The 15,048-nt window shown below is 39.3% G+C and overlaps 1 protein-coding gene across 8 annotated transcripts in view; it reads right to left on the bottom strand.

Annotated features, from left to right (window-relative positions):
• Window positions 1-15,048, bottom strand: part of FN1 (fibronectin 1) — a 69,545-nt gene that overhangs the window by 40,440 nt on the left and 14,057 nt on the right. For all 8 annotated transcript variants that reach the window (XM_022567625.3, XM_089916399.1, XM_030760483.2 and 5 more), the window contains exons 11-19: window positions 14,345-14,473; window positions 13,180-13,323; window positions 7,414-7,535; window positions 4,837-5,017; window positions 4,466-4,642; window positions 3,510-3,638; window positions 3,318-3,407; window positions 2,298-2,492; window positions 1,065-1,337 (exon numbers count right to left, since the gene is read on the bottom strand). In XM_022567625.3, coding sequence (XP_022423333.1) covers window positions 1,065-1,337; window positions 2,298-2,492; window positions 3,318-3,407; window positions 3,510-3,638; window positions 4,466-4,642; window positions 4,837-5,017; window positions 7,414-7,535; window positions 13,180-13,323; window positions 14,345-14,473 — 1,440 coding nt within the window. The remainder of the gene's footprint in view (window positions 1-1,064; window positions 1,338-2,297; window positions 2,493-3,317; window positions 3,408-3,509; window positions 3,639-4,465; window positions 4,643-4,836; window positions 5,018-7,413; window positions 7,536-13,179; window positions 13,324-14,344; window positions 14,474-15,048) is intronic.

The following is a 15,048-nucleotide window of genomic DNA, read 5'->3' as shown; positions in this document are numbered from 1 at the left end:
TTTATAGCATGGCTTTCCTATCATCCTCAGAAATTACACTAACATACAGAGATGGTATTTAAAAACAAAAACAAATACTTGTGAAGCCACAATTTGCTCTGCTCTGAGCCAAACAGGTTAAGAAAAAAGAGAAATTAGCCCACGTAAATGAGGGCAAGAGGAAAGCTCCACATGGAACAAAAATGATATTCTCTGCATCTATTCAATGACTAGTCCTTTGCTGGAGTAATAAAAGTTATTTTCACATGATTCAGATTAGACAATAATTATAGCATATACTCAGAACCTCAGATTTATAGTAAGACCCTGGTGAGTTTGACTATCAGAAAGAACCATAGAAATTGTGAGTTTCCTTCTTGAGTGTGTAACTGGCAGCCTCCCTACAATAATTTAAAACACTTTTCAGAGGGAGGAAATGTTTAAGAGGTAGTCAAGTATAATCACTGAAAACATGGGCTTTGGAGTCAAAAAGACATAGGTCTGTGTGGTTCCAGCTCAATCATTTCCCAGCTTTGTGACTTTACAAGTTGCAGAATTTTTTATAAGCTTCACTTTCTTCATGTATCCCCTAGGGATAATAATAAGACCTTCCTCATTAACTCAAAACGAGGATTAAATATGAGGATGAGGCTTGTAAAGAACTGAGCATATGACCTGGTGCCTAATACGCACTAAATGTTTTAGCAATTACTATTTGCAAAGAATTCTACTATAGAAGGGTAAAGATACTACATTTAAAGTTTGATCTAGATATATTTAGTTACCCAAAAATGTACTCAAATTTTCACTCCATGTCTCCATTAGCAAGGAAAATTAGGTTAAGTTCTCCTCTCTTAGTGCCATTCCCCCAGTATGTGTATTTGGGAAATGGGTTACCATTTAGCCTCTACAGAGCTTATCTAAGTTTTGTTTTCAAGTTTAATGTGCTTTATGTCCAGTATACATTCCCTATCCCCTGAGTATTTTCCTATTTCTAACTACAAGTGATGGCATGCTGCCCACCCAGCACAGGTTGGAAGTGAGGGTGGAGGGTCTGAGGTGGAGGTAAAGGACCCCAAACGTACTGGTCGCCTGTTGTGCCGTCAGAGGCTTGCTCTCCCTCCCGTGGTTCACGGCGAAGACTTTGAAGTGATAGGTGACCCCAGGGGACAGCCCAGTGACTTCTGCAAATGTGTTCCTGCTGATGGGCAGCCTCTGCCCGTGTTCCCCGGGCAGGTTGACGGGGATCACGTCCACTCGGTAACCGGTCACCGCGCTCTCGGGGGGTGTCCACATGATGGTGATCTTTACGTCCGTCACCTCCACAAACTGCAGGTCTCTGGGAGGGGGAACTTTATCTAACAGACAAGAGCCAACCAGTCATTTTCAATTCCTGCTAAGGATTGTTTTTAAAAGGCCAGTTTCCTGGGTTTTTAAGGTATAGGGCAATTCATAGAGCCTCTCATTCCAGAGCTAAGTTTTCTCTCTTAATCAGAGAATACGCTTTTTTGGGTTATATTTTTGTAGTTCAGTCACTGCTTACACGTGTCATTTAAAGCTTTTATGTAGGGCTTCCCTGGTGGCGCAGTGGTTGAGAGTCCGCCTGCCAATGCAGGGGACGCGGGTTCGTGCCCTGGTCCGGGAAGATCCCACATGCCGCGGAGCGGCTGGGCCCGTGAGCCATAGTCGCTGAGCCTGCGCGTCCGGAGCCTGTGCTCCGCAACGGGAAAGGCCACAACAGTGAGAGGCCCCCGTACCGGAAAAAAAAAAAAAAAAAGCTTTTATGTAAAATATGTTGGTAAGCAGATGACTTTCCAACATATGAAGTATCTTATTGAGGGGTTTAAGATAAACATACCAAAAGAACCCCCAAAGCAAACCCTTGCAACAACTGAAAAACAGTGTGGTGGTTTTTATTTTACTAAATCGTTTTATAATACTTAAGAGCAACAGATGAACTGCCCCTTAAGTTTCTGGGGAAAAATATGAAGACTTTATGCTGTCAGGTTTTAATCAGGAAGGCCAATAGCCAGTTTTGATAAGTTACTTTATAGTGAAGACATTTCAGCTAAATTTCATAAGTTCAAGGATATACTAATCCATGAGACAACTTGCATAAAAGAACTGTTGACAGAGACAAAGCAACCCTCCCACAGATGCAATTCTTCTTTCATCTTACACGTCCCGTCATCCCCAGCAGGCTCATGGAATGAACACAAGCCAAGGTTGGTTTTGTTCCTCCAGCAAAAAGGAGGTTAAAGATGTTACTTTCTTCAGCCTTAAGAAATAAGATACTACAGGAAGCATCGTCAGGTTACCTGAACGTGGGACGCCAGTGGTTTCTTGTTGGATGAAGACAGGAGTACTCTCTTGATTTTCTTCCACAGCGTAGATAGTGATGTTATACTGAACACCAGGCTGCAAGTCACTGAGAGTGACAGAGTTGGCAGTTTCAGGAAGGTTGAGTTCTGTGCTACTACCCTCTACTGATGGGGAGTAGACGATTCTGTATCCTGCAGATTCAGGAGAAAAAAGTACGATACACTGTTTGATGAAACAGAGGTTTCAAAAGGCCCCCTTTCCTAACAGCCCTTAGCATCTTGCTGGATTAGTTCAGAATGAGTGATTCTTTTTGACTCGCTCAATAGTGCTACTTCTTATAAGGACTATTCAGTCCAAAGATAAAATAAGAAGTCATGCAAAACTTTTTAATATTAAATATCATCCTTGAAGACACGAGATCCTTAATAAATGTCTATTAGAGAAGCCAGAGGGTGAAAATATTCATGTTAAACCGATTTCTTTTCTTCGAGCCCTGGATGAAGGAAGCAATTAAGGAACCAATCTGAGCACAGAGTTGTCTAGCACGTCTGTGTCTTTTAGGAACATCAGAGACAGCTGAGTCACCTAATGAGCTAAGAAGACAGCTTGGCTGCCTCTTTAAGAATAAGTCTTAGAGTGAGGTTTTCAGAAAAATTACCCCTCTTCTACCGCAGGAATGCCTGGTGTAATAAGTCCATGAGCTGGCTTTAGAGGTTTATGTGTGTGATTGTGTATGGGTGTGTTTTGTGTGTGAAGGAGGTCAATAAAACAGATTTAAGAGGAAATGATCCATAAGAAAGTAAGGCTGTAAGACAATATCTCTCTCTCTCTCTCTCTCTCTCTCTCTCTCACACACACACACACACACACACACACACACACACACATCTCCATCCTGGTCCAATAATTACATAGGAGATTTAAGTGATTTGCCTGCTCATAGATCAGAATCCTCTCCCTCACCTTTTATGGCATCAAGATTAACATGGGAGCCAAGAAGAGGCAGCTAAGCTGACCTGTGATGGGCGCCTGGGGTCTGCTCCAGCGAACGACAATCGAGGTGTCATCAACCTGGTCCACGGTAGGGTCAGGAGGGGCATCAGGTGCTAACAAAGAAAGGAAGAAATGAGAAAAACAGTCAGGAAATATTGCTATAGGTCTGTTTCACAGAAAAAAAAGTCTTCTCACACCACACAGTACACGTGTACCTGTTGTCTGTGAGGTAGACAGGATCAAACTCTGTTCTCCTTCTTCGGATATCTGATAGACGTTCACAATGTATTTTCGGCCAGGAAGCAGGTCAGGGATGTTCACAGAAGTGGCTGTGCTGGGAAGATCTTTGAAATAAAAGGGAAAGGCTACTATCAGAGTGTACCAATCCCTCTAATGACTCCATAACCTATGAGAAGGATATTTTTAAAACTACGTACTCATGGGGGGGTGGGGGGTGGTGAGTGAAAACTAGGAGGAAATGTGCTATGGATAGTCAATAATTATCAATGCACTATGAGATAATTTTTCTTTTTTTCCCCCTTTCCCCAAATATTTTCTCTAAGGATGTATAATTTTAATCCACCCCCAGATTTGTAAACATAGTCCTCTGTAGTTAGAAGTCCACGTAGTGGTTATAGGTGGGGGATGATGGGCAGTGGGGTAGGAGGGATGTTCTTTTCCTTGATCTGGGTCCTAGTCACCCAGTGTGTTCACTTTATAAAAATTCACTGAGCTCTATGTTTATGAGCTGTGTACTTTTCAGTATGTATATTTATTTCTCCATGATAAAGTTTATAAAAGTCCCCTAAACATGAGAATCTGAAAAGCATGAATGAGGGTATTGTGCCTCTCCCAAAGCTAACGTTTTCTCCACTGCAGTCCTCATGTTGGCAATTACTTCCAGGAAGAACACACTTTTGTTTTGTGGACCTGTGCCCAGCCTAACGCATAACACAGCTCCCATCAGGGACCGGGAAAGTTAGCGTGGCTCAGGAAAAACCCAGCTCGGTTCTAAAAAGGATCAGTTGTTTTCCAGACTCACACTGGAGGGCCGTTTGTGCAGTCTGAGTTGTCAACTACTTCCGAACTTCCCGGGCCACCTGCGTGGATGCCCCCAGCCCCACCCCAAGCAGGGTTTCCCAGCAGCTGGTCGTCAACACGTTGAGCTCACCCAAGTACTGTGGTTCATCTCCCTCTTCACTCAGCTCATACTCCACCCGGAATCCGGACACAGTGTCGGAAGCCGAGACCCAGGAGACCACAAAGCTGCTGGCTGTGATTTCAGTCACGGATTCGGAGGTGGCCACAACAGGAGAAAAGGGTGTTGTCTCTCCCGTCACGGTGTTGCCTAGAGTCATAGAAAGAGGGGAGAGAGCCTTCAGCCATGGTGGAAATTTACTAGCATCGTCTGTAGATTATCAGGTTTTTAAAAATGTGGGTGCCATCCATGGAATAATATGAATCGAGATGGAAGGCACTTCCTGTGGGGAGCCCAGGTCTGAGAAATGTGGGCCAAGATGGGCTGGCGGCTGGGGTACGTACTGGTCACCACTGGGCTTGTGCTGGTGGTGGTGAAGTCGAAGCGTGTCATCTCTCTTTGGCCGTAGTGCTGGACGCTGATGAGCTGGCCCTCGTATACCACACCTGGCCTCAGGCCTTTGATGGTGTAGGAGTTTAAGTGGCCCGGAATGGTGGCTTCCTTCCAACGGTCTGGAGAATTTTTCTAAAAATTTAAGTTAAAAAAAAAAAAATCACACAAGTATTCACAAAGATGAACACTCAGAGATGATGTGGAGTATTCTTCAAAGAAGAATGGGGGGTCTATGCAGCTCCATTTTGGAGGAAAATCATGGAAAATTGGAATCGGAATAGAAACCTGTAGCAGAATTTGTTAACATTAATAATAATGATTATTAAAGCTAATATTTACTGATCGCTTACTACGTGCCAAGCTCTGTGCTGCTTTCCTTGTATACTCTCATTTAATCTTCATCTCCCCCATCCTCCAAGTTACTGGTATTACCACCCTGATTTTGTAGGTGAAGAAACAGAATTATGTGACATGGCCAAGATTACACAGTGGGAGGTCCTGGGCACCTTCCTTTTTGCCAGATTAATTATTCAATTTAATATCAGCAACATAATATGTAGACCCCAAGTTTTGCCTTTCCCAACTTTTAAATTTCTATAATGAACAGAGATATATTCCTCTCTGCAGTGGGAAAAGGACATATATTCTACCTTTCACTTGGTGGGCTACAAACCAAGTTTCTTGCAGAGCAGTCAAAGGCATAACATTCCTTCATGACTCAGTGCCTGGGACAATCACAGACAAGGTTTAACTGCTCTGGTTTTATGACTCATTCTTGGATATAAACCACCCCTCATAAGTGGTTAGCCAACTATGGGCAAAAGAATGCGATCTGCAGAAGAATGCGATCTCAGTTTACTTAATCTTTGTCTCCAGTTTATACTTTCACATCCTGTCCAACTTCATTAATCTATCATGGCACAAAATTCTTTGCATTAAAATGTGTAGAAAAGAAACATCCTTACTTCAAACAAGTTAAGATCCTTTTAAGTGTAGATTCCAAACTAATATAAGTCAAAATACATTTTTAATACCCAGTGATTTAAAAAAATTATCCAATCAACAAGTTCCTCAATAATTCAAACACTCAAGTGTCCCTTTATATTTTTGAAATAAATGAAAGTGATCCTAGTACTCTTTAAATTTAAATGTTGTGAAAACATTAAATTAGTCATTATAATTAGCTCAGATTTAACAATAAGCCTTTCATGCAATGTGAACTTTGTTGGTTTGCTATCAGAAGAAAATACTCAAGAATAAACTCTCAGGTGACAAACATTAAGGAAAATCCTGAAATTGTTAAAAATTTCAAAGAAATTAACAACCTCCACTCTTTGAAGACTTTCTAACTTAATATACTTTGTATACCTATGTGTATCCCTTATTACTGTGGTCTCACATAATACTTCAGAGTTAAGTTTAAAGTAAATAAAACTGGTGATTATATGAAAAAATGAGAGACAATAAAGTGTTGGAGGGGAAATATATCGATTCCATCGATTAACATCATTAGACACACAGCTCTGCAAACAGCTACTCCATATACTGCGGACATTAACAAAAGAAGGTGAGAGAAGAAAAAGAATGATTTCAACAGCTTGAATTTTTCAAAAAGAATTTAATACAACTGCATGAGTTGGTCAGATATTTTGTTTTGTTTTGCTTTTAGTTCCTAGAAACCAATAGCTGTGATTAAAAGTGGGCATTTTTCTCCTGTGTTTAAAATAGTGTTTCTCAAATTATGAGTCATACATTTTGGAAGGATAGCAGGGTGGGTTTGAGAGGGTAAGAGAAACTAAAATTTAATAGGCCAATATCCTCCTTAGTGTGATTTCCTCAATTTCTAGATGATTATTAGGAAATCACAAGGTCACTCATTAAATACACTAATTATCCCTCATCTGTACTTCCCTCTCATCATCTCTCTCCCTTCTATCAAAATAACTTCATAGGATAGAAAGTTAGGTTTAAGAAATGATCATGGAAATTCCCTGGCGGTCTATTGTTTAGGACTTGGCGCTTTCACTGCCATGTCCGGGGTTCAGTCCCTGGTCAGGGAACTATGATCCCGCAAGCTGTGTGGTGAAGCCAAAAAAAAAAAAGAAAAAGAAAAAGAAAAGAAATGATCATTTAAAACATGAACCAAAAAAGAAAGATATTAATTTAGCTTTTTTGTTTTTCAAATCATGGAAAATGATGCCAGTAATTTTTTTTTCCCTTTGATGGAGTTGCAAGACATAGAAAAACTTTATATTCTCTTTCCATACTAGATAAGAGTAATTTTAAGCCTTAACATTTTGAAGTCTTCGCAAAGAAGACCTTTCTAACATGAGGAGTTAGTTGGTTTAAAGTACCAAAAAAAGCTAAATCAATATGTCAATTAGATTGACCACATATCGTTTGGTCGCTAAACAAATACAATGTGAATATAGTTCATCAGATCTATTGGCTCAAAAGCTGGAAAGCATTTTCAGAATCTGTTAAGTTCAAGAGCCACAATATCCAAGGTTTCCAAGTAGGATACTCACAGGTTTCCATCTGAGAATGTACTTGGAAATGTGAGATGGTTCTGGTGCATTCCATTGGATGGGGTGAGAGTTGGGCTGACTGGGGGTCTCAGTGATTATTACTTGGACAGGACCAGTTGAACCTGAAAATGAAAATGTGAGATTTGGTGACCTTGAGTATTCCCTCACTTCAACTTAAAATTTAGTGCACATGGATGGCCATAATTAAAGACAGTTTTGCTTATCCGTAAATGGGAGCACAATAAAAATTATCTGAGATTAATTTTTTACACATTGACACTGGAAATCAATGAGACAAATCCTTTTTTTTAAATTGAAGTATAGTTGATTTACAATGTTGTGTTAATTTCTGCTGTACAGCAAAGTGATTCAGTTATACATATATATACATTCTTTTTTATATTCTTTTCCACTATGGTTTATCACAGGACATTGAATACAGTTCCCTGTGCTATACAGTAGGACCTTGTTGTTTATGCATTCTATATATAATAGTTTGCATCTGCTAACTCTAAACTCCCGCTCTATCCCTCCCCCACTCCCCTTCCCCTTGGCAACCACAAGTCTGTTCTCTGAGACAAATCCTTTTTTAGTAGATAAATTATTGTCCTTCATGTGAGAAATGCAAATAGAACTTGTTTATAAGCAAATAAAATGATTTTTTTAAAATGCCACTTAGTTTGCTTTCTTTTCCATTTTCAAAGAATTGTGAGAAAATTGTGGAACTACCCTAACACAAATAATGTAATACAGAATACAAGTTTCATTTACTTATTATACTAAACCTCTTTGAGGAAATTCTAGTTTGTGGAGACTTTCATCAAGAACAAATCTACCATCAAGAAGGAAAAAACATTCCAAAGGCCATATGACATGATGTAAAACAAACACATTTCTAAATGGGGTAGAATCTTAGACAAACAGACAAAGGTAATAATTAAAGACTCAGTTTTTATTTCTCATCCCATCAGTCTAAGCATCCTATCAGTTTGGAAAAAAGTTTTAGTTTTATTTTTATTCAGGAAGCTTACTCTAAAATCATTCCATTGATCGGTCAAATTATTAAGAGATCAAACATATTTTTTCAAAAATACTTATCAACAAAATGACATTTTGTAGTATATACTAAATTCAATATTTCCACATCTTAATGTGTATAACTATTACCAACAAAATTTAAAGTGTGGTTTGTTTCTTTTGTTTTTCTAAAAAAGGAGGGCTTCCCTTGTGGCGCAGTGGTTAAGAATCTGCCTGCCAATGCAGGAGACACGGGTTTGAGCCCTGGTCTGGGAAGATCCCACAGGCTGTGTGGAGCAACTAAGCCCGTGCGCCACAACTACTGAGCCTGCGCTCTAGAGCCAGCGAGCCACAACTACTGAGCCCGCGTGCCACAACTACTGAAGCTCGTGCGCTAAAGCCCGTGCTCTGCGACAAAACAAGCCACTGCAATGAGAAGCCCGAGCACCGCAAATGAAGAGTGGTCCCCGCTCGCCACAACTAGAGAAAGCCTGCGAGCAGCAACGAAGACCAAATGCAGCCATAAATAAATAAATAAAATAATTTTTTTTAAAAAAAGGCAAAATAAGAGAAGTGGAATCAATTTCTTCATAGGGTAGACTCCATTTAGGATAATAATGAAATAGATGGAAAATTTACGCTTGCAGAACAGAGCACTATCTTTTCCCTAAACACTGTTTTTTAATGATGTCAATCAATGTTCAACTTAGAAATAAAAATAAAGTTCCTTGTAATAACCTTTCCAAGAATTTCTAACTGCCGCTGTCAAACAGAGCAAAACTTTGCATGTTTAATAAAGCAGTTCAGCAGATCATAAGCAGTTTTAAATTTTCTGTAATGTCATAGAAAAAAATACTGATTTTCAAACTTAATTATTATCTTTGCTATTAAATTCTCTTTGAGAACAAAGTTTTTTCTAGCAGAACAAATATACAACTTGCATATCTGGGTAGACTCAAAAGTTCTAGAATAATATACTCACTTCCACACTGAGAATAATTCAAAGTTGGCTGAAGACTAACAAACATTCTTTGAATCTTAATTTCATCTAATGCACATATTTGTAAGCTATATGAAAACCAAAATTAATATATAAAATTCTCAATTTTTAATTCTAAAGTGGTATATATTTCACAGAACATGGCAGGGTGTTTGTTTTAATTAATTGGCAGAAGTCAGTTGCATGACCCTCTTTTTTTTTTTTTTTTTTTTTTTTTGCGGTACACGGGGCTCTCACTGTTGCGGCCCCTCCCGCTGCGGAGCACAGGCTCCGGACACGCAGGCCCAGCGGCCATGGCTCACGGGCTCAGCCGCTCCGCAGCATGTGGGATCCTCCCGGACCGGGGCACGAACCCGCGTCCCCTGCATCAGCAGGTGGACTCTCAACCACTGCGCCACCAGGGAAGCCCGCATGACCCTCTTTAAATCACCGCTTTTGAAGATCCTTATGAACGTAAATAAGTTTTTAAAAATAAACACTGAGGCAAAATTTTAGAAATGTGATTATTTAAAGTACTCCCATACATACCAGTAAATATAGGAATATCACATCCTTAAATTACTTACAATAATTGGTATAACGTTGTTTAAATATTGATCCTTTAAAGAAACCCTACCATACTTTCCTCATGTTGAGAGACACCTGATATGTATTTTGTTTAATTTAGCAACCATGATTTTGAGGGGAAACAGTTTATGATGCCGTGAATGTACAGCACCAAGAGTCATCCCTAACACAAACCATGGACTTTGGGTGATAAAGTGTCAATGTAGGTTCTCGATTGTAACAAATGTACCACTCTGGTGGGGATGTTGAATTAGGGGAAGTTGTGCATGTGTTGGGGCAGGGGGAACACGGGAAATCTCTGTACCTTCCTTTCAACCTTGCTGTGAATGTAAAACTGCTTTTAAAAAATAGTCTTTAAAAAAATTATGATGGTTAAATGTCTATCAAGGTTAAGTTTTAGAAGGATAACACAAATGACTTTTACTGCCTACCGTTAAGCTTATCTTGCTGCTATGTCCACAGGATGAGGAGAGTAAAGGAGAAGGGAGGGAAAAGAAACAGGAGCAGTGGTTTTTACTCAGTGATGGAGCAAAACAACAGAAGTTTTCGTTCTCAAATTTCAAGGGCTGCTTTGAAATCCTATGTTTTCCATTTCGGGCTTGTGCCATAGCTCACCTTTAAGGGAACTGCATTAAACAGTAATGGGATGTCTTGCATTTAGCACATTTTTGTCCAGAAAGAAAAGAAGCTGTCCATTATTTGTAAGGTCAATTAAATTCCAGCTATCACTCTATTCTGTTTTTGCTACATATGATTTGAAGACAAGAAATCTGAAAATTTTGACATCATTTACATTATTTAGATTTAAAAATTTGATAATCCTTTTGATATTGGTTAATTGGTAAAACTTTTTCAATTAACTGAGCAATGACTCACCACTGGGAAAACTTTACTCCCTCTCTTATTCAATATGATCAAACTGACAATAAAATAGTTAAGTAGAGAGATATGATACAATGTCTATACTTTTAAAAACAGTTTGAAATAAGGCCCAAATGAATAATTCCCAGTAATGGTGACCCCGGAGAAGTTAAACATTTATGAGTTTGCAACTCAGCCCTTTTTTCTTTATTTATTTTGCTGAGATCTGTGCTTTCCTGGCTGTTTATCGACAAACCGAAAGCCTCTTATCTTCTGTTAGTTTGAACATCTCTACCGAGTCCTCTGTTGGAGGAACAAACAGGGCAAGGCTCAGAGACAACCTACTGGTAATCTGTTGTTCCATTATCCTTCCCACACTCTGAAAGCCCCAGAAGCCAGGAAGGAACCATTGAGCAAACCAAACACACAGATAAGACCCAGACTGCGTACCGAGGCCAATCTCCTCTCCCCTAAATCTCCTCTATGCTCAATGCGCTCTACTGTTACCCTTTTTAAAGAGTAGGAACAAGGTCAACACATGAAACTCCAACACAGGAAGATTCCCTCCCATCTAGATTTCATCTCTGGCATGTCCACCTAAAGGCTTCCCGCAAGCTGCTATGTGAACAGGCTTACTTTAAAAGAGAGAGAGAAAAAAGTTCTCTCCGATTCACTAAGAAGGAAATCACGGGCTTCCCTGGTGGCGCAGTGGTTGAGAGTCTGCCTGCCGATGCAGGGGACACGGGTTCGTGCCCCGGTCCGGGAAGATCCCACATGCCGCAGAGCGGCTGGGCCCGTGACCCATGGCCGCTGAGCCTGCGCGTCCGGAGCCTGTGCTCCGCAACGGGAGAGGCCACAACAGTGAGAGGCCCGCGTACCGCATAAAAAAAAAAAAAAAAAAAAAAAAAAGAAGGAAATCATTTTCAAGATTGCCACACCACACCAATAACAACCATAAACGCAGACATTAAGAGCATTTCTTTAGAAGTTTCTATCCTTTGGTTGCGTCATTATAGAAAAAAACACCTCAGTTATATACTTTCTGAACTTACAGTAATTCTGCAATCAGATTTTAAAAAATTATTACACAAAAAAATTATTTTAAGTGATTCCTACACACAAATCTACCATGAAATACAATTTAAGAGCCAGGTCAATCTGTGCTGAGAGCCCGTTAAAGCCTCTTCTGCAGCCCGGATAGTGTCTGAAGACTGGGGAGAGGAAGGTTTCTTCATAGTTCAGAAAGGGTATATCTAGGTGGTTGGTTTCTAGGATCACAGATTGTTTGTTAGTGCTGGTAATCAGCTACCATCTGCCCATTTTACAGATGAGGAAATAATGAATGAAGCTTGACTTGTATCTCCTTAGCAGCATGTACAGAGCTGGGACCCATGTCTTGGCAAACACTGTCTTTGGCCAAGTTGTTTCATATCTTGTTCTCTAGACAGTGAACCTCTTATCATGTTATAAAGGGACTTAGTTAACTGAATCTTGATTTCTGTCATAGGCAGATTCCAACGTCCTGAAGATCTCTCTTTCTGTTTCTGAATATAGGCCCCATGTCTTAAGTTAACAGAGATTCAGGAGGCTTTGACCTCAGTAATTGCTCAAATAACTGATGCCTAAAAATTAGAGTTTCATAATTCAACTCATCTTATTGTAATTAATCACTCAGTGAAAATTAAATTCAAGAATTTTTTCTAAAATGTATAACACCTTCAGCTAGGCATTATGTCCTGTGACCTGAAAAAAATCCAGCAATAAACATTTTCGAGTATTTGAACTGCATGGGCAGACAACTGACCAAGTTACTCAACTCTTGACCCAGGATACTTTGTTCCAGGCTCCAACTGATCAAACAGGTGAACATTTTGACAAAAAGAGGGCCTGGATGAAATGCTAAATGGACACATACCCTATGTTGTATTTCATGCAATTTCTCCATGCATCTTCTCTGTTAAGAACCATAACATAAAACCCTGACCTTTACTCCCAGCATCGCTCACTTCATGGTTTCTATTTTCATGTACAGACGAGAAATGAAATTAGCCCGTGTTTTAACCTAATGGAATGTTCTACAAAGTTAAGAAACAAGTTTACATACAGGCACATTTTCACAGCCTTCTACTCCTTCTACTTGATTTTGGACAAAGGAAAACCATTTTAGTAAAAAATTTCACTGATGATTAGAAAGTGACATGAGAAAAGGATGGGAAAGGGAGGGGACACCAAGTTAGCCATCAGTGTTAACAAACACTGATGCTGCCCTGTTTTTATAACCCAGTGGACAGTTCTCAATTTGCGGTAATAGAGCTACTTACCTGGATAGGTCTGTATGGGCTGGCAGCCCCACTCCCCAATGCCACGGCCATAGCAGTAGCACTGGTACCTGACTCCATGCAAAAACTTCTCCCATGATTCTCCAATTTGATAAAAGGTACGGGATTCTGAATCCTGGCATTGATCTAAAATATATACAAGTAAAAGATAAGCAGCCTTGAAGACTTGAAGCCACAAATTTAAATTTGGTGTGCTAGAGCACATATTCTTAGTTTTAATAAAAACTTGCAACTGCCCTTACAAATATATGCGGTTAAAAAATATTTTGTTCATATCTTTTACCTTACTAGGCAGTTAATGGTCAAAAAGTACCCATTGGGAGAAGTAATTAGCTTTCTAAAAGAATATCATTTCTAAATAAAAATGTTAAGATTTAGATTTCAGTAGATATTGACATTCTGAATATTAATTTGAGGAAAATAAATTAGATATTATATTTTATCCATTTTAATGCAAATGATTTACCATTTGAGTAGCAAGGATAAAATATAACTTTATACATTTCTTCAAAATGTGGAGGACTTAATTTTATATATAAATGAATTGAACTAAATTTCAACTAATGAACACTTACTGAGCAGCTTCTAAGAAACCCTCTCAGGCCTCTCTGCTTTGGCAATCTCAGGTCAAACAAACTCATCTGATCAGTTTGTTTTCTGGGTGAGCAACATGTCTCTTTGAGTAAAGGAATATTAATGGATTACATTAAAGGTGGTAACACAGCTCTTTTAAGGCTTAACCTTCACTACCTGCTTAGATCTATTAAAAAGGGCAGCCAAGAAAAATAAAGTATTTGGAGGGAGGTATTTACTGGCATAATCATTTGTCCACATTATTGCACAGTCCAGCAAAGGAAAGTTCTCTTTCACAACAATAATTATCTTTATGATTCAGAACCCCAAAACAAATTTGTTTCAATTAAAATAAACCTTCATGTGTTACCAAATTCAGCAAAAATAAATGACTACCACTATCAAGATTATATATTGGTCCATGATTAGAGAAGAGACTTTGCCAAGCCCTCTGCAGGCCATGATCAAAGTCTACAGCCAGCTTCAATCAAGTAATATCAAATAACTCTCCTTATCTGAAACTTGCTAGCTATACTCAGTGTCCAAATCCAGCTAGAGACACGAGGCTACTTACCAATGGGATCGCACTTCCACCGGCCCCTGCCCTGACCGAAGCAGGTACAATTCAGCATGTGTCCCTCTTCGTGACGTTTGTGGAATGTGTCATTCACATTGTATGTGATGTCGTCTACGATGCACTGATCTGTTTAGAAACAGTGGGGTGGGTGGAGAAATTTTAAGTTTCTCTGATGAAATAAAAGAAGCTACGCTTTGCGAAGCATACACTTCCTTCCACATAATTATCAACACCTCCCACTAAAGTAACTCTTCTATTGGCATAGAATAAACATTTTTTTCAAAGCTTAATCAGTACTACAATTTTTGCAAAAAAAAAAAATTCTCTTTCTTATAGACTTGTAAAGATTAGAAATCAAAGCATACACAACAAATTTTAACTTTCGGAAAAGTTCTTGCTGGGTTGATAATGACCTTTAGATCTCTGCTTGTTGCAATAAATAGAAGGGAGATTAAACATACTTATAGGACGCCTAGCATGATGTGATGGTCTCATCTCTGGATTAGCAGGGGTGGGGAGATATTTGGGATTTGGGAAATAAATACCATAAAAGGCATCTGGAAAGTCAATAAAAAACTAGGCCAAGTCTGTTGCTAACTCACTGAGATCCTGAGAAAATTACTTCCTTCTTTGGGACTCAGCTCCTTCCTCTGTAAAATGAGGAGTTGGTCTGTATGTCTTTCTAGTGTCCTTTTCAGCTC

This window comes from Delphinapterus leucas, chromosome 8 (genome assembly GCF_059928025.1).
Source record: "Delphinapterus leucas isolate spDelLeu-1000000601 "Yukka" chromosome 8, BTC_Dleu_Yukka2, whole genome shotgun sequence".
NCBI lineage: Eukaryota > Metazoa > Chordata > Mammalia > Artiodactyla > Monodontidae > Delphinapterus > Delphinapterus leucas.
This window is presented reverse-complemented; position numbering and strand designations above follow the sequence as displayed.